This window comes from Thermobia domestica, chromosome 7 (assembly GCF_964235325.1).
Source record: "Thermobia domestica chromosome 7, izTheDome1.hap1.1, whole genome shotgun sequence".
NCBI lineage: Eukaryota > Metazoa > Arthropoda > Insecta > Zygentoma > Lepismatidae > Thermobia > Thermobia domestica.
In genome coordinates, this window is record NC_137460.1 from 185468323 (window position 1) to 185487666 (window position 19344).

General features: G+C 35.2%; 1 protein-coding gene across 2 annotated transcripts in view; it reads right to left on the minus strand.

The window, feature by feature from the left end:
• Nucleotides 1-12381: 12381 nt before the first annotated feature.
• The window catches only part of LOC145690608 (uncharacterized), a 127676-nt gene continuing 120713 nt past the window's right edge, over nucleotides 12382-19344 (minus strand). Inside the window, exons 6-7 of one of the 2 annotated variants that reach the window (XR_014132251.1) lie at nucleotides 15028-15191; nucleotides 12382-12763 (exon numbers count right to left, since the gene is read on the minus strand). Coding sequence is in view for 1 of the 2 variants with exons in the window: in XM_081765665.1 (XP_081621791.1) it covers nucleotides 12667-12763 (97 nt within the window). In the remaining variant the exon portion in view is untranslated. The remainder of the gene's footprint in view (nucleotides 12764-15027; nucleotides 15192-19344) is intronic. The other variant, XM_081765665.1, reaches the window with a different exon arrangement.

The window sequence follows — 19344 nt, forward strand, 5'->3', positions numbered from 1 at the left end:
ATTAGATACGTCAACTCTCGCATACACACAGGTCATCCGCTCTTTTTAGACATCCTTCACTCCGACGCTCTCACCGACTCCACCTTTCGGTACAAACTTTCACCATTAAATATATTTATATCTATATATATCAACAACACGCACCTGACACCGGACGAACGAGAAATCTACGACATTTATTTCATTGGTGATCATATTCCTCATCTTTTTCCATTATTGCACAGAGATCCTCACCATTAACAAGGGCTTCCACCTGTGTTCATCAGTCCCGAGTCGCCCCGGGACAGAAGATATAACCCTGCATCTGTCTGATTAACACATTTATGTTTGTGACGTTCTAGCACTTCATCTCATTTCTCATCTTCATTACTTTACAATTTCTCTGGCCACATGTTGCACCTATTCCTTATCTTTGATTCTCTTGCACTATATCATATATATATGTTTTTTGCACTATATCATTATGTACTGTTACAGTTATTCTAGTTATATATATTATGTTTATTAGCATTAATAAAAATAAATGTAAAATGTTGATATGAAATTAAATGATGACGAGTTCACAACCCTCTTAATAGATGTTCCACTTCAGCTGATAATAAAGAATACCTCATAGCCCATCCCCTACCTTTTATTGCACCTATTTTTGTATATAAGAATCACATGCCAAAGAGAGGGCGTAACCCTCTGAGCGGCAGGAGGATAAAATCTATTACCCACAGACTCGAATTTTCTCTAAGAGTAATTATAATGTCTCTTCCTCCTTAACTAAAAAAAAAAAAAAAGAAAAAAGAAATGCAAGCAAAACGCGCGTATTCGCATTTCACACTCCTACTATGGAGAAACCTCTATTCAACGATCACGCAACGCCGCCATATTGGAAAACCAAATCCGTCCATCAAAAACCACAAGTGGTAAAGCTCAATTCTTCATACGTAAGTATATACATATGGTAAGTATTATAGGTTAATTAATATTGACCATTTTCAATTATATAAATAAAAAAAGTTCAAGGTAAATTCATAATTAATCTAATAGAAAGTAAAAGTATAATTCATAATTAGGGTTTGGTCTCATTACGTAAAAAAATATAGGTAACTATACGTAGTCTAATCACTGTACATAAAAGGAAACACTCAATAGCTTACATACAAATTATCGAAAATCTAGTTACCCTTTTTCGCTGCAACATTACAAAAAGAAATCCCTAAAAAAAGGAAAATTTAATTATTTAGGGGAAAAAAATCACTGTAATTATTCTCATTACAGACAACACTGCAATATGGCCATAAATTATATACAACTGCAACAACAAACAACCAGGAAATAGCCAACAAAATAACGGCCGTGTCATCAAAGGTACGTAAACTTTCTCTTCTTACTTAAATCACAATAATAAATAAATATACAAACTGTGCCGGTATCTATAAATAAAAATACCATTAGCGTACGTGGCTACCAAGCGGCATATATACAAAGCGGGCGAACAAAAAACTCGCAACGGTAATGGCGCCAGCAAAAAAACTAACGTTCAATACAACGCAGCAGTCGGTAATATACAAAGCAAACGGGCGGCAAAAGTATAAAGAAAAGTCGCAACATAACCAGACAGTAATGGCGCCAACGGCACCATCTGCCACGCGTTATCACTTCAATTACATACGTCATACTCTTTTCACAACTTCAATTACAAAAACTAATTACTTCAATTACATGCACCATACTCGATCATAATTTCATTTACACACGTCATACTCTTTCATGAGTTCAATTATATACGTCATACCCCTTCATGATTTCAATTACCCACGTCATACTCTTTCATGAGTTCAATTAGAAAAACTCATTGCGCTGATTGCACAATGTCCAGACGTTTGATGCATAGTACTACTTGACTGCACACGGAGGAGAATGTCTCCTGAAATTTGGTCACAGGCTTGTTGGATGCGTTCCTCCAGGTGTCTCAAATCACGGATTGTCTCAGCATACACTATCTGCTTAAGATGTCCCCATAGATAAAAATCAAGGGGCGTTAAGTCAGGGGATCTGGGCGGCCACTCCCAGATATTTAGTTATGATATTTCATACTGTATAAAGGATGCTGATATACACTAATCACTATTCTAAGTAAGATTACCCCTGATAATTCATAAATGTAGTATTAATGTTTGAGTTTTCAATACTCTTTGTAATATATGTTAACTCTGTTCCTTTAATTATAAAATTTTATAATTAATAAAATTTGGTGTATAGTATTTTTCCCCGAAGTATAGATTTCTGAATGGTACCACATTTAGTAGAAATGGGGGACATTACTTCCCCATACCCTCTTTAGGGATAGTCATGTCTAAATACCTTAGAAATGAGGTGTAAAGTAAAAAAAAAAAAACGATAAAAGTAAAACACCTTACAACATCTAACCTAATACCAAATACTTTACCTAATACCTTACAGTCTTGTAAATGAGATCCATACCCTGTTCTTCATTTCGGCGAAAATATTAATTAATTAATTAATTTATTTATTTATTTCGGAAAAACAACACGCAAATGCCTAATTACAGTTTTCCCTTATTGTAAAGTGTATTTAATACTTTAAAATACACATATAATAACATACTAATATGACCTCAATTCTATCGTAATACACTCTAAAATACACATATAATAAAATAATAATATGAAAGCAAAATATACGTTAAAATACAAATAGCACGATATACAGGATACAACAAATTTATGTAAAATGAAAATTTTGTTTGCAACTAAAAATATCTATATCTGGGTGTTCTTGCGACATCTTATTATACAATATACACATTTTTCTGACAGGCGATACATCTAATGCATTAGTCCTTTTCGCTGAGAGATGGAATATGTCATTATGGGGTCTCGTTGCTTTATGTGGGACGCGAATTTTGATTTCTGGTAACAAATATTCTGAATCTATTGCACCATGAATTATTTTATGTAAGAAAGATAATATGAAATGACTTCTTCTGCTTTCAAGAGATTGTAATGAATATTTGTTTCGAAGACCTTCGTAATTCTCAAATTTTGGATATATACCTATTTCTTTATGTCAAAAAGCGCATAAATTTATTTTGAATGTTTTCGATTTTATTTATATATTTCTTACTATTAGAACCCCATATTATCGCTGCATATTCCACCTTAGACCGTACATAGGCAGTGTATAATGTTTTGAGAGCATTAGTATTAGAAAAATCACCTCCTAATCTCATCACAAAGCCAAGATTCCTAAAGGCCTCACCAATTACTCTGTTGACATGAATATCGAATGATAGGTTTGACTGCAGAGTGACTCCAAAATCAGTAACATTATCCACTCTCTCAATTGGCGTTTGATTAATAGTATACATATTGCCTACATAGTTTATTTTCCTGGTGTATGATACTACTTTATATTTTCTAATATTTAGTAGCAACTTGTTTGATTCACACCATTGGGAAATAACATTAATGCCATTTTGCAAAGAAATTGCGTCTAATTCCGTGGAGATACTGCGATAGATTTTTAGATCGTCAGCAAACAAAAGCTTGTGGGAAGATGTTATTACAGGTGGTAAATCGTTAACAAATAGTATAAATAACAGAGGTCATAAGTTCGATCCCTGAGGCACACCAGACTCTACGACATATTCCTTAGTTAAAATATTTTTGTATCGAACGCGATGTTTCCGTTGGTAAAGATAGGATGCTATAAGTTGTTGAAGATTTTGTGAAAAATTGAATGTCACAAGTTTGCTTAGAAGTATATCGTGATTAATTACGTCGAACGCCTTGGAGAAATCTGCATAAATTACATCTACTTGTTCCTTTTTATCAACTTGATTAGCTATAAAATGTGTAAGTTCTGAGAGATTAGTTACGGTTGACCTCTTTGGCATTAAACCATGTTGAAAGGGAGATATTCCTGACCGTACATGTGAGTAAATTTTTTCGTATATAATAATTTCAAATATCTTAGATGGGGCAGATAGTAGGGTTACCGGTCGATAATTTTAATAGCTCTTTCTTTGGATTCAGGTATCCTACAAATCTTCCGCAAGAAGTTCTTTATTATAAGGTCCGTAATTCAGAAAGAGTGTCCGTTATTTATGCTGTTCGTTAAGTAAGTTTTCACTCTTTTCAGAGCACTCATCGAATGTTTTTTTTTTTTTTTTTTTTTTTTTTTAACTGAATTTGATGGAATGCTCAATACGATACTTAGCAGCTTCGTTGTTTCCTGATATATGCTTTGAAGTTCATTACTATCGGAACATAAGTTAATAAGTTTGCTCTTAAGCTGATCTGAGATAAAAGTTTTAGGAAAGGTGGATATCAAGTCATTCAGTTTGCCGTATGGAAAAATTTCTTGATACATACTAAATTTTCTATAATTTATTAGTTTTACAATGACTAGATTTTTGTATTTTTTGAATCTTTCATCTGCACAATTATTGAGCGAAGAATCTAATATAAATAAAATAGTTTGTTTGTGTGTTTTTCTGTCTTTCTGTCTGTGTGCGGCCTGGGGATCAGACGAGTGGACCGAGTTACCAAAATTGGGTCACGGGTACCTTGGTCTAGATCCCAGATCAAGACGAAGTGTTTTTTTTTTTAATTCGAACCAGGGGGGGGGGGCGTTTACCGGGACATGTAAAAGTACTTATTACTCTCACGAAAAATATAAAAGTGATAGAATTGCCAATATATCTCAATTTTCCGTTAGGGAAGGGTCTTTTTTTTTATTCTGATGTTGGAGACATATAGAGACAATATATATATATATATATATATATATATATATATATATATATATATATATATATATATATATATATATATATATATATATATATATATATATATTCTCAAGGGTACGTTATAACAATTTAACATTTTATAGAGGGAGCTCAAAAGATGGTTGAAAATAAAAACAAATACGAAGAAATAGCGGTCTGTTTCTGTCACTTACAAATCCAGCTTAAAATAAACAAGATAGGCAGCCCTGTAAACTGTAATGAAATTATAAGACGAGTTTAAAATTTTTTTTTCATCATATTGTAAAAAAATATATATATCAAAAAGTTTTATTCTTACTCAAATAACCAACATTGTTTCCTACTGTTAGAACTACAATTATATGTTAAAAAAATGTATAAGATAATACTTAATTAAGTGAAAAAGGAATTTAAAAACAAAAGGAATTTTGATGAACAGTAACACTTATCGTGGACTAATGAGGTTCTCCGGCAGTCACGTAGCGTGAAGAGTAATTAGGAGGTCAAACAAAGCTGTTATGGAGAACCTTAGGGTCTGAATGACGAAAATTATAGCATATAAAAAGGTAAGGGAGAGATCCAGTCATAACCAGGAATCAACCAGTAACTCACCTTGTAATTATTCAAGTCTTAATCCAACGATTGCTGGACAACATGGGTGGACAATCACTATTCTTACAGTCAGTGTTGGGTAAGTTACTTGTAAAAATGTAACGCGTTACAAGTTACTTTACTTTCTCTTAAAATGTAACGCGTTAGTAACGCGTTACTTGCCTCAAAAAAGTAACTGTTACTTTACTTGGAAAGTAACGCGTTACTAACGCGTTACTTTTAGGTCCGAAACTTTGAATATATGGAAAAAATCTTATTACTTCAGTTTTCCGTACTGCTATTACTACCGCTATTATTATTATTATTATTATTATTATTATTATTATTATTATTATTATTATTATTATTATTATAACAACAACACTGTGTATAAACATGAAAGATAGGCGGTTTATATATGAATACTGAAAAACTAGTTGATTGCCAACCTCGGTAGTCGTGAAGTCTAGGCTAGTAAAGGACATTGTTCACCAGCTTCTGAATTTGGGTTGAGGGTCTAGGTTGAGTATTCGGGCTCGAGCCAAACGTTGTTAAAAGTTATAGGGCACTGGCCAAATATCTTCAAAACTGCTCGGTCCGGGTTTAGAATTGTCAACGACTCGAGCAGATCGGCTCACAGCTCATTCACTATCGACTCAAACCGAGAAGTGAGCTGAGCCAACAACTCACCCAACCGAGTCGGCTAGAGCCCTTCGCTCAGTTTAATCGAACCGAGCAGATAGCTTATCCCAACCAAGCCAGCTCGAGCCGATGGTTCACCCCAAGCGAGCCGGCTCGAACCATCGGCTTAGTTAAGCCGATCCGAGCTAAGCTTGTTATAAAAAATTCTTGTAGTCTCGCTATCGAGACGAGACGAGATGCGAGCAGTGTCCCCTCTCGTGAGCAACACTAAAAGTATTCCATATTACTGCTTAGCTTACATTTCTCATGGCTTTTGCTTTCCAGTGTAATCAGCCCATGATTTCAAAACGAGTTAAAACGAGCGAGCCACTTATCAAACTCGAAACTCGACGCCAAAAACAGTGAATCGGTTCGGAACTCGACTCGAGAATATTACTTTTGACTCGACTCGAAACTCGACTTGGATTCGAAATGAAATGAAATGAAATCTTTGAGTTTTACGTCCCACGGTTATGCCGGTTAGGCTAAAGGAGACGGTGATGATGAGTAGTGAATGAAATGGTGGAATGAAGAAAGTGGGAGGAAACGGGAGAACCCCGAGAAAACCCACGCACACGGTGTTTGTCCACCACAAAGTTCACTTGGCGGGGGCGACTTGGATTCGAGTCTAGTTTTAGCTTGACTCGTGCCCATCCCTATGCGTTAGAAAAAATGGTTGCTTATTATTATTCTGCTAAACTAATTATATAATAATAACAATGTTGCTATGTAAAATTAAAAGTACAGAATATAAAGAAACATTACACTACAACTGACAAAATGAGAACACATGAACTGGAGGTGAATCAAAATTGCCAAAAACTCTAAAATCGATACATGCTTTCTAAAGCTAGTTGTTTCAAACTCTATAATCAACGGGACTTTAGGATATGCAAACTGATCTAAAAGAACCCTAATATTACATACCATCAATAAAGTAGGTCTGCTCATCAGAACACCGTTTATTCATATTAAACCCTTACTGAATGTCGTTCATTATGGCACCCTAATTTTTGGTAAATATTTCCCGCCGGGACACCACTTTACTTTTAAATTCTGTTCAGCTGTGGCGTACTTACGATTTTGTTTCGGTGGGGCTTTGCCTGAAAATGTGAAAATTCTGCAAGATATTTTATATACTTTACTATAGTAAGTAAGATTTCGGGGGGGGGGCTTAAGTCCGAAAGTCCCACCCGTAAATACGCCACTGCTGTTCACCATCATCTTCAGCTTTTAAGAAAAAGTTTTCTTTCAAATGTTCGAACGATAAAATATTTTCGTTCTCCATCCTTATAAAAACACCATTCAAAGTAAAATAGACTACCAGTACCATTGCACTCATAGTTCACTCACTGAATGTATTGATTTAGAGCTGTCAAAATCTAAGACAAAATCTTCCAGGTGCTTGCAATCAATACACGTGATTTCCCTGAGACTGTCCTCATCTTCCAAAAGCAGCAAGTGGCACTATATTTTGTTATGTAAATAAACAAATCAAATTGTATCTATGAATGTATTTGCAAGCCTACCAACGTAAAGTTCGTAAGGCGAAACGGAAAATGCACATCGAGATTTCCCGTTCCGCCTTGTATTAAGATGAAAAGTGATAACAGGTTTGACATGCTCATTTCATTGCTAGAGGTCATAAGGCGAAACGGGAAAAGGCGAACAGTGCAGGAATTGTCGGTCACTGACATCGTTCATGCTCCATTGTTCCATTCTGAGAAATTCACTTACAGGAATGAAACATTTGTTTCCGAAAAAAATATACATATATTGTAGTTACTCATCCGAAATGTAACGCGAGAAAGTAACGCAAACTAGGTACGTTACTTAAAAATTTGTAACGCGTTACCGTTACAGTTACTTTGGAAAAAATGTAACGCGTTACTAGCAAACGTTACTTAAAAAGTAACGCGTTACAAGTAACGCATTACTTGCGTTACGTTACTTCCCAAGACTGCTTACAGTAAGTTGTATTTTTCGTCTTGTATATCAAAAGGCTGTCATTTGTATAGGCTCCAAGCTCAGCGAATTGGTTTCCAGAGTAAAAACAGAAAATTATTTTGTATCCTTAGTCTTTTAGTTCATGAAAATAAAGCCTTGCTTGTTATAGAAAAAAAGGAAATATTAATATATTGATAGACGTTATCCTTAAATTAATTTGATATCAGATAGGCAGAGATACTGGACTGCCGAGGATAAATACGCGAAAACCCTAACCACCTCACTATTTAAACAAAACGTAGAAATACTACACAGCGCGAGTCTTTAGACTTTAACTTCTCACGTGGTTGTATCTCCTACGCTTCTATTGGTTGATGCAGGTTAAATGGATGCAGCAGAGGAATAATGTTCAAGGTTTCGCAAGACGCTTTGCTTTCTGTCTTTCATATGGAAGAATTTTTTAAAAAGTTCGGAATAAATTATACGAAATTTTAAGTTCAGAATCTTTAAATTACAAAATTTTAAGTTAGTAATTTAAGCTTAATGGCTTAATACATATAACATTCTAAAGCAGGGCCTAAAATTCAACGAAATCACAGCTCCACACTGGTAAAAAATTTATATAGTATAGAAAAACTAGTTTAGTCAGCATTTGTTTAGACATATAATCAGTGTTCTGTCCAGTACATCATGTTTATCTGCGACCAAAAAAATTATTATTATTATTATTATTATTATTATTATTATTATTATTATTATTATTATTATTATTTAGGAAAATTTTGGTATCCAGAGCAAACAAAATTAAAGGCACATTAGGATACATATTTAATTGTATTGTATTAAACCATAAAATACAGGAAAGAAACCGGTAAGAAAAATAGTCGCACTGGAAGAAAAAAGTCACTTTTTCTTACATAATAATTTCACTGTCATTTTTCCATGATCATCACGCCGTCTCAGTCTGTTTTCTGCCGAGGCAAATACATCGTTATACCAGGGCTGTTCCTTTGACTTCCTACTAACTTCAAAACGCTTTTCCTTTCTGTCCAGCCATTTCATAACAGCAGGGGTTGGGCTAAAATCTTCCAACGGACCCATATTTATATTAACGTGAAGGTAATTTTTCACAGTAGTGGGAGCTAAAGACAGTCTGTTATCTGTTTTCAATATGTTGTAGTCACTTATAATATAAGTCTTTCAACATCGGAAGAAGATGGTTTCGAAGTAACAACTCGGGCTAGACTTGTTGACAGAGCATGAAATGACTGATTTCTACAGATTTTCATGAGAAGGCTTTTAGCGTCCAGACCTTTCAACATACTGCACGATGATGCCTCTCTATATTGCATTGCGAACTGCAAAAGATCTGTATCAAGACAAATAACTTTGTGGCATTCTCTTAGGGCACCATCAGTTACATCCTCTTGCAAAACACGCAAAGGCTCCAAAGCAACAATACTGTTTTCATACAGCAAACGCTGACTAACAAAGTTAATTATGGAATCCAGGACTTCGTAGCGTACTACAGTAAAATCTCTTTTCTCATTGACATATTTGTTATGGGATTTATTGCGACGTGTGTTACGATGAAGTTGAATACCATGTAATGAGTAGTATATTTCTCCGTTGACGTTCTCTTGCACACGTTCGTTTAAAAACGTTTTTTCCCACCCGCCTAACAGAGGTTTCTCTTTCATACTCTCCAATTGTGCTATAGTTCTATTTTTATTTGTTATTAAGTCCAAAAGAAACATTTCATCACTCTCAAACTTCTGCTGGCAGTTCTTGGAAACATATACAGCATCTGTCACAAGACACAGAAGATGAAGGCGATCTACTTCTATCCATTTACGCAGATGACCATTGGCTTCATTACATACATGGCTTTCCGTTTACAAGGCAGCTTGGATACCATTTTTTTAAGGAGAGTAGTGAGCATACTGAATGAAAATTTTGTCCACCTGACGTCAAAATATTCTGGGTAGTGCAAAACTTCTAAGTTATTTTCTGAAGCTACCATCGTTAAACTTTCGTTCGCTGCCCTGAAGTGTGATAGAAAGCACACAGCCCAAATGCCGCTTATATGAGAGATGAAACTTCTTGGAGACATCTTTCCATGCTAAATTAATGCGCTGGGCAGCACACCAAATTTTCAACAGAGGCAACGTTTCACCTGAAGCAACTCCTTCATCAGTTAACAATTTCCACATTACTTTGTGTTCTCCTGTATTCATGTTTTCACTATCAGTAACTATCGAAGTCACTTTGGGAAACATTACTCTTTCTACTGATTTTCGTAACGCTGTGATTCGGCTAAATTTTTGGCGGTTATGTTATCTCTGGTAGTACATATTTCTATAACGGGTTCAAAGGATCGTGTAATTTTTATCTCAAAACAACACATTTCATTATATCGGAAAAGTGTAATGTCCTATTGAAACAACACATAAACGTGCAGCTAGTTGCATATTTTAAAACTATATTAATGCAACCGAAAACGTTTGAAAACTAAATATAGTTAAAAAGTTCCTTCACTTCAAAATTGGCAATGGTTTTCCCTGCCATCTAGGAGACACCTATACGTATTAACTGTGGCTTAATGTCATATACTGGCAGTTATATGGAATTGAGTAACCCCCCATTGCATAATGAATGTATTGAATCGGTAAGACTTAGTTTGACACACTAAACGCTTTTAAGTGCATAATCCGAGAAAAGTAAGGTACTCACATTAATACCACTCCACACTTTGAGAATTATAGTTCCACACTCCTTTCCTACAGTTCCACAAAGTGTGGAGTACTCCACTCAATTTTAGGCCCTGTTCTAAAGAGTAGATGCTGTCTACCCTGTCTCCTCTCAAGCCTCGCCACTGCAACGGATCCATGTTCAGAGATCCCAAATTAGTTAAGATCATCTTATGACATCTGTCACCGGAGAAAATATTTTTTTAAAATCCTGGGTAGTGTTATCGTAGTAAGTTTTGGTAATTTTAAACGAACTGAAACCGCAAGATTTAATTGTATATATTTGTGTCATAAGATTTGATACTGGAGCTGTTAAGATCTGCACTGAATAATTTTTATTTGGATCATTTAAAGGATTATATTAAATACTGGACAGAGAAATAGGGAAAAATATAATATACATATTTTCCCTTTTTTAATATACGAGTTTTTGCATACGTTAAGCTAAACAAACCTACCCCGACTTCGCATCAGACATTGCCACTGAAAACTTTATTTTTTTCGTGACGCGATCCATTATTGTGTGTGCCCTGTGGAACTAGACACAGTGTTCAACAACTGTTTCTAGATGGTCCACACCATGCTCAGCTCGAGCTGACTTTGTCTTAGGAACAGAGCTAGCAAAACTACATGGATATGACCATCGAATGATCTTATAAGCTTTTTTTTCTTCGTCATATACATGTCCCAACCGCATTGTGATTGTCTTAATGTTTGTATTTATTTCTCACTCACTCCTATGTGTTTTCCCCTGTCTATTGTCACTTAATGCATTCTTCGTTTCAAGTTCAAGTGACGTTCTAAAAATACACTTGACTTTTATCTTTCACACTCCTACTAAGTCAGGTATTTCTTTACCCTTGCTTGTAGCCTCGATAAAAGATTAATATCCAACTGTGTTACTAAGTTTCCTTTTCCTTTCTTCACTGTGTTTGTACGTTTTCTATATACTGAAGACAGAGTTCTTACTGAATTTTACACATTAACAGGTGTAAAGAGATATTTGCAGTATAACACACCCTTCCCAATATCTTACTCTTACTTCCCGAAACTACAAGGAGAAGCCTCTAGATGTGTTTAAATAGTTAATAATTGAATAGTGCAGTTGAAAAATGTAGTATTTATATCAAGGATCTGCCGATACGTATCTTCATCCGGTGAACTCAATAATAAAAAAAAAAAAAAACTGCGCATCGTCTGAGCCGGAACATCTGATTGGCCACTCTCGTTTCCGCTGTGATTGCTTGCTCGAAACATTGCGATCTTTGTGGTGCGTAGCGGGCGGATTAGCTGTGACGAAACTGACGTATAAGATCACGATTTTGTTGTATGGACAGATCCTCTATTTTACAACATCCTTGACTTATATGCTGGATGATGGTAATAGTGTTGCTTCTTTTTCTTCATTCCTCATTTTGCTTATGATCCTTATCAATAGCACTTTAATCTTCTGGAAGTTAGGGTCCAAAGAAGAAAACCTTAAGCCTTACGAAGTATAAATATACCCAATTGGACTAATACAGCGTATTAGATACTTACTGAAAGATGAACATTGTACATGTAATTTAGTTACCTGTTTTATATTGAAAACATAGTTTACTCTTGTGTAAAAAATTCAAAATCATATAGAAAAACAAATTATTTAATAGACCTATATCACTATACAAGTTAAATATTACAAAATGTTTGGGATACTGAATAAATTGCTTTCAGCAAGTTGAACAGAATATGGAAATCCCATCAAACTTTCGCGTTTTTTTTTTTTTTTTTTTTTTTAGTATATTACATTGATAATAGTAATAGTTCTCATCTTGGTCTTCATTGTTATTCTTTAGATGGAAAATACGTCATATGACTTTGAAACACATGAAATATGACTTAAATTTCTTTTTACGTAACTTTAAAATGTGTTTATACATCAAGTCTCCTCATAAGCCAATGGAAAAAGGCTAGAATGGAACAGGAGAACCCCAATGGAACAGCTGAAGCTTTAATCCATGTTATCAAACTGCAGCATGCGTAGAAAGAAAGAGAATTTTACACATCAAAATGTAGACATATAAATAAGATGAGTCAATCGAAACATTACCTGTTACTAGGCAAAGCCTCTTTCTCGGAGTCCTCATAAAATAACTTGACGACAGTGAAATCTCGGAATAACGGACACAGCTAGGACATATATTTATTTTTCCGTAAATGATAGATATCCATTATTCCGAGGTTACATAAATTTACGTTACTCACAGCTCATGCGGTAATTGTATACAATATACAATAAATACATTAAGCATAGTTATCCACTTACAGGTAAATATATGTTAATATACTTATCAAACATTGAAACACTGTACTCAGTTTTTGAATCACTGGGAGGATGGGGAAATACCTTCTGTAACGAAACAAACGTATTGCTGGAGGCAGTGGCGGCGCTACGCTCGTAATAGTAGGGGGCAAGAAAAATTTTGGGGAGACGCGGCAACCACATTTCTTTTGCTTTGATTATTATTATTATTATTATTATATTATTATTATTATTATTATTATTATTATTATTATTCAATTCTGAGCTTCTACCAATCCATTTTTTCTGAGCATTGTTTTATGCATAAAACTATAAATATTGAAAGAAGCACATCACACAAATACAGTAAAGTGAATTGTAAATGTTAGAAGCACGTGTGCCTACAGCCTACGTGCTATAAAAATACAAGTCATGTATAAACTGATTGTCGCGTGTCTATAAATATAATTGTAGAATATAATTTGATAACAATTTCGCCCGGAATTTCTTATGTTAGTATGTGTATGATCGGCAAAGATATCTATGTGGTAAATTTTATGTCAAAATAGCAGTAAATAAGAACAATTATAACGAAAACAATCTTTCTTGTCCATTTAGCAACATTTTGTTTCACTCATTCTAAGTTTCGTATTTATAATTCTTTTCCTATGAAATTTACCACAAATATACATTTCCCAATTATACACATAGTAACAATATTAAAAATATCCTGCAAAATCATTATCAAATTATATTTCCACAACAAGACAGTTATAGATATGTGACAATCATTTTGGACATTGCTGTACTTGAAACAAGAAGTAACATATGAATTTTATAAAGGCATGTAACAGTATTATGAAAGCAACGACGTGTAAAGAAACATTAATGCCCATTACTGTGAGAAATCTTCAGTTTTTATATAAGGTTCTGTTTATTGTAATTGCAAATATAAAAAGTAAAAACTGGCAATAAATCTAACAAAACTGGAATGGATCTTAGCTACAATAAAATTCTTCTGTTTTTATGTAGAGTAGGGAATCTTTTACAACTTTTTGAAAATCCAGAACTTTAGATATTCGGTTTTCAATTGAAAGAACAGCAAGTGAATTTAGCTTAATATCTCTAATCGTGTTTCTCAAATATGATTTCAGGATTCTTAGACAAGAAAAAGTCCTTTCACACCCTGCTGGCGATTGAGAAATGCACATTGCGATTATGCACAAGTTGTGAATTGCACTGAAGGCGAGCTTATAGGATTCCAGTATAGCCCTAAGCAGCAGTTTCGACAAGGTGGAAACTTGGATTTGGTCTTCATTCTCATACCTTTCGATTAGTTTGGAAGCAATTTGACTTCCGTTTCCAAAGTCTCTATGTCACATTTATAGTACGCTAACGGCAAAAGGATTACAGGTTTTAAAAAATAATCACTACGAGAATTCAAAGTACTTATTACTTTCAGAATCGAACCATTATTAGTGAACTTGGCTTTCAATTCACTAATATTTCTGTCTAATATGTGGAATTAATCATTGTTTTCAGATCGTCAGTACTCACTGTTCATTTTTTTTTTCACTACTTCTCAACTCCGTAATAAAGTTTGCAAACTTCTTGGGGTGTTTTCGAACACGATTAGCAGGACGTTCTGAAGCCAAAACAGAAATACCATTATATTCCGCAAATGCTCTTGGTTTTTGCATGCAGGGTTAGCATAAATGATTCATTCGTTTTGAAAAGGCTGTATTTTCAAAATTATTACACGTACAACCAAGGGCGCCCATTTTGTGGTTTCCAAGGGGGGGCAAGTATAAGCGACGTTTCAAATATAGTTTCAAATTTTGCTGTAACTAAGGTAAAAATTCTATTGTGTTTTCGATATTGCCAAGTACAATTTCCTCTAAGGGGGGGGGGGGCGAGCGCCCCACCTTGCCGCCCTAATGGGCGCCCTTGCGTACCGCATAAAAGATATATGAAAGAAACCACAAACTCACCAAGTTTGTATTGTGTGGAGTTTGGCACCCCCTCATTGGCACATCCAGTTCGTGACTACCTAAACGATGACCTTCCGAATCGTTGGATTGGGCGTATTGGTGAGAATGACGTAGCTTTGTTCCCCTGGCATCCCAAATCTGATTTAACGCCCTGCGACTTCTTCCTGTGGAGTAAGTTAATGACCTTATTTACATACTTCCACTACCGCAATCCTTAGTCAAGCTCAAAGAACACGTCAATGCTACAGTGCAAACAATTGACAGGACTATGCTACAAAATGTATGGAATGAGCTCTAGTATCGTCTGGACGTGTGTCGTGTCACCAAAGGGGCACATACTGAACATTTGTAGAAGGTGTATAAACTTCGTGATTTTGTGGGTTTCTTCATATATCTTTCATGTGTATACGTGTAATACTTTTGGAAATATAGCCTTTTCAAAATGAATGAATCATCCATGTTAGCCCTGTAGTTTCATCAAATATTCCACACTCATTTTTTCTGAGATCACTGAAATGGGAAACTTGAGCTTCAATAAGTGTGATTGTTGTTGCTAAATCACAGTCTGATTTTTGCAGGTAATCTGGTAGGGCCTTCCGGGTGTCAAGAATATCACAGAACAAATGAAGACAAAAGATGAAAATAAAATCAAGTCTTTCAATTAGTGAGTGGGCTTTCAATTTCTTCTCTGAGTCATCTCCAGCCATTTGATGCAACGTTGGCAAAATGATAGCGAACGTTTCCTGTACAGATATACATGATTAAATCTGACAAACCCGCCTTGTGTTCCAGATTCGTTTTAGCTCTATAACGTTGGAAGCGTGACGTTTCTGTAGTTCAATGAGAACTGAATGGACAGTAGAGCCAGATATGAAGACATACAACTGCTGGAGAACCATCAACTTCCTTTATTTCCCAGCACATGTCCACTATCACCAATTTTAATCTGTGGTTGTAACAGTGAACATACAAAGCTTCAGGTATTTCTTGACATAAGAGAGTTTGCACACCTCCTAAATGCCCACCCATCACTGATGTACCGTCGTAAATTTGTGTAACATATTTTTAATGTAATTCTCAAGACTTGTGCTTTTAAGGAAAAACATTGATGGTACCTTGAAAACCTTTCATACACTGTGTTCTTGTAGTAATATCGAATAACAATGGACAATTTTACTAACATCTTTAATAATCTTACTAATATCTTCTTTTTTACTAACATCTTTTGTTGCGTCTACAAGGATAGCGAAATACACAAACTGGCTCACTTTCTCAGGTATTTCTTGCAACACCATTTTCGCCATGACTGTCAGCAGTTCGTTTTGTGAGGAGTGATGCGTATACTTCACATTTCTTAGTAAGGCCTGAGTTTTGCATGAATACGTTCATCATGCTTAACCGTGAACTGAAGTAGTTCCAGGAATAAAACATGGAAATATGGAAGTTCTCAGTGGTTAGCCATACTCAGAACAGCTTAGTTAATTAGGGATCAGAACCAGTATTAAAGAATGCGTTAATGAACAAACGTAGCTTTATACCTGTGTTATCTGTCAGGAAAGTAAATGTACACCTATTTTTCGAGTCTGGCATTCCTGCGCTCCATCCGTGGAGAGTATGAGAATTAAATCAATCAAATATTTACTGAGGGGCAAAGAGAAAAGTTTAATCTGAATAAGACATTGCAGAGGAGCACAAGCTGTGAATACGAATAGTGCATAGTGTAAATAAAGGACGACACCGAAAAAGAAAGCCAGAAACAGCTGCTATACGGAGAAAAAAAGAGTAAAAATTGTCGAAGTGGAAACATAAAACACAAATACAACAAATACGCCGACAACTCAACGTTCACCATGCCATGATCTTGGTGTAGTGGTTAAGGCGCTGGATTACAAATGCAAAGGTCGTCAGTTCGGATCCCGGTCAAGAACATTTTTAAAAATTTTTGTTGATAATACATACAGCTCATGAGAGGGTAAAAGAGGTCTATTTAGTTTTTCGTAGCAATTTTTATTGGTAATGTTTAGTACTGATAATACTTTTTGTCTTTGCGTATTGCTTTTATTCTTTTCTTCATTTCGAAAGAGAAGAATATCCGAACAAATGCCACCAAAATTTCTCTTATTTTGAATGTAAACGCCATTTGCGATCAGTGAAAAATAAAGATTGAACGTTCCGAAGTAGCTGCAAAAAGTAAAAAGAAAAACATGGAAATGGACCATACTCATGGTTACTAAAAATACAATGCCTTACACCTCCCGACCACGTTTCTACGTTAGCAAGTAAGAGGCTTGTGTTTAGGTTAGGCTGGTCAATACGTTTTGCAAAAAGGCCCGGTTTAGCTCTGACGCACCACAGGTGCGAGAAGGGAGCAAAACACTTTTTCTCTCTGAGTGTGTGTGTCTATTTAGCTATCTATCTGTATATATATAACGCTATTTGCGAATGCCATAACCACCCTAATTTTCAGCGGACTGAGACGAAACTTGGCACAAACATTAATTGTTGAAATATCTTGAGTTCGTTAACCAGAATAATCAGATGAAAATGTTCAAAATGGCGGCCTTTCAAACTCTTAAAAAGTTCCAAGGGAACAAAATTTCGCCCATAAATAGGTATTCAGAAAGTTTGAATAACTTTTCCTCTTTTACTGAAATATTTGTGTGCAGGGACTTATCCTCTTTTATTGAAATATTGGACCCGATTAATCGCCTAAAGAAGGTTCACGCCCTTTCGCTACGATCAGACTTTTTTTTTGCAGGTGGTTATTTCCTATCGGAACAAGTGATGATATGGAATTACACATTGAAAGGGAAGTAAGTTGTGAAACGTGGTATTTGAAAGAATAATATAATAAATGTGCTTTCCTCTAACACAGAGATCAGTAAATCATGTATTTCGAGTTCGGGAGCGTGAATGATGAAAAGTGTTATTTGATTTGCTTTTTAGTAACACTTTGCAACGCAAATAAAGGTAGGCAACATTAGTGGTAAGTAAATAATAATAATAATAATAATAATAATAATAATAATAATAATAATAATAATAATAATAATAAGTGTTGTTTGTGGCAAGGCAATATCTCCCTCAAATCTTCTTCAAACGTAATGATTGTAACTCCATATCTCCCTTAGAAACAAAATATTAGCAATTTATATCGAGAGAACGGCAAATTGTATAGTGATGGGAGCAACGTTGGACAGTATGCACTCATAGTACTCAGAAAAGTAAGCGATTTCAATGCAAAATGAACGAAGATTCATTGTCATGGCGAGTCATGTGGCCACGGCAGAGCCCTCTTTAGGCAAAATGTCGATAACTTATATCGAGAGAACAGGAGGTGATGGGATGGGACCAACGTTGGACAACGTGGACCAATAAGGCACATCGAAAAAATTCGGGGGGCGGACGCCAGCGAGCCTTACTTATTTCCACGTAATAATATAAAATTATATTGTCGAAATACACACACGAGTTAGCTACTAATATTTCATATTATTATTATTATTTATATTAATTTTTGTTATTATTATTATTATTATTATCGACATCGTCTTTTCATTACGTGAGCATGTTTCACATGAAACCAAAGAGAAGATCCATCATTCGTAGAATGAATAAGAATAGTCAGTTACTTTAACTGTGAGCGACAGCGAAAAATACGAAAACAGTGACTACCTGTAGCGAAAAGGAACAATACTTTCTCTCAAATGGAAAAAATGAAGCCGAGATTGATTCGAATTCGCATGGACGGCGCGAAAAGCCAGTGCTTTGTCCACTATTTTTTTAACTGACTCACCGAACGTGTTTCAGTAACTTACTTTTTGCTAATTTTACTTGCTTCACTCGTTTAACTTGCTTTTTCTAATAACTTATAACGACAGGGACACGAACACAGAAATATCGAGAACAGTTAAATATCATAGATTCTCTCCCGCCGGGAATCGAACCCGGGACACCATACACCTAAGGCGCACGTGCTAGCCACTAGACCAGCAGGGAGGCCATAGCTCAGTCTCTGTGTCGTTAAGGATTACTATCTCTGTATTGCCAGCTATCGCTTCTGTAGGTTGTATACTATGATCCCATGTTTCTTCTTTGCTGGAAGAGTTAAATCTACATTCTATGTAAGACATGAGGTATTTAGACCTACGTGCTCTTCACATAATGTAGTAAAAGGGTCATGCTGGGAATAAGAAAAAGAACATTCCTTGGACAAAACGGAAACTATTGGCATCAGAAATATTTATCTACGAGGCATGCGCAGTAGTATATTTCAGAATAGTTACTGTTTAGTTCAGTAAACGAAGAAAGGGGTAT